This window comes from Penaeus vannamei, chromosome 1 (assembly GCF_042767895.1).
Source record: "Penaeus vannamei isolate JL-2024 chromosome 1, ASM4276789v1, whole genome shotgun sequence".
Lineage (NCBI taxonomy): Eukaryota > Metazoa > Arthropoda > Malacostraca > Decapoda > Penaeidae > Penaeus > Penaeus vannamei.
Window position 1 is genome coordinate 19,635,513 of NC_091549.1, and position 672 is coordinate 19,636,184.

The 672-nt window shown below is 46.3% G+C and overlaps 1 protein-coding gene across 1 annotated transcript in view; it reads right to left on the bottom strand.

Annotated features, from left to right (window-relative positions):
- LOC113804592 (uncharacterized) overlaps positions 1–374 on the bottom strand; it is a 58,149-nt gene extending 57,775 nt beyond the window's left edge. Inside the window, exon 1 of the mRNA XM_070120583.1 lies at positions 244–374. Within this exon, the coding sequence (XP_069976684.1) occupies positions 244–369 (126 nt within the window). The 5' untranslated portion in view covers positions 370–374. The remainder of the gene's footprint in view (positions 1–243) is intronic.
- Positions 375–672: the final 298 nt, after the last annotated feature.

Consider the following 672-nt stretch of genomic DNA (forward strand, 5'->3'; position numbering starts at 1 on the left):
AGAGAAAGATATTGACAGACAAAACAGAATGAGTGAGTGAGCGGATGGGTGAGTAAGAGTGAGAGATAAACAGACAGATAGACAGACAGATAGACAGACAGACAGACAGACAGACAGACAGACAGACAGACTGACAGACTGACTGACTGACAGACAGAGACAGAGACAGGCAGACAAGACAAAGAGTGAGAGAGAGAAGAGAAGAAAGAAAGAAAGAGTTAGAGTGAATGACCAAACACAAACCTCTCTTGGACAGTTCCGCCGACGCAACGAATACACCACACACCCTTCCCTGTCCTCGAGCCGAGGCGCACTAAATCCAGTCAGGTAGCTCCTCCCAGGCATCACCCCCTCCTCCCCCTTCCCCATCGCGCGCCTTCTTGGAAGTGTAAATTGGGAAGGCAAACTGTTTCACACCGTCAACATTTTTTCCTTCTTTTTTTACAAAAAACATATACATTCGTAAATGTACGTGACACGTGAGCTGATTTTGTGTGGCATTTAAAATTGAGAATTACTTCGACAAAGCGGACGAATGACGTCAAGTTAGTTGCCATCGAGTCGAGGAATAAACCAAATTCCTTGCGTCCCAACCACCTGGAAACGAGGTGGTTGGGGCGCTTTGCCATATCAATACTTCTGCTAACTCGCCCTTGCGGTTAATATCATTTC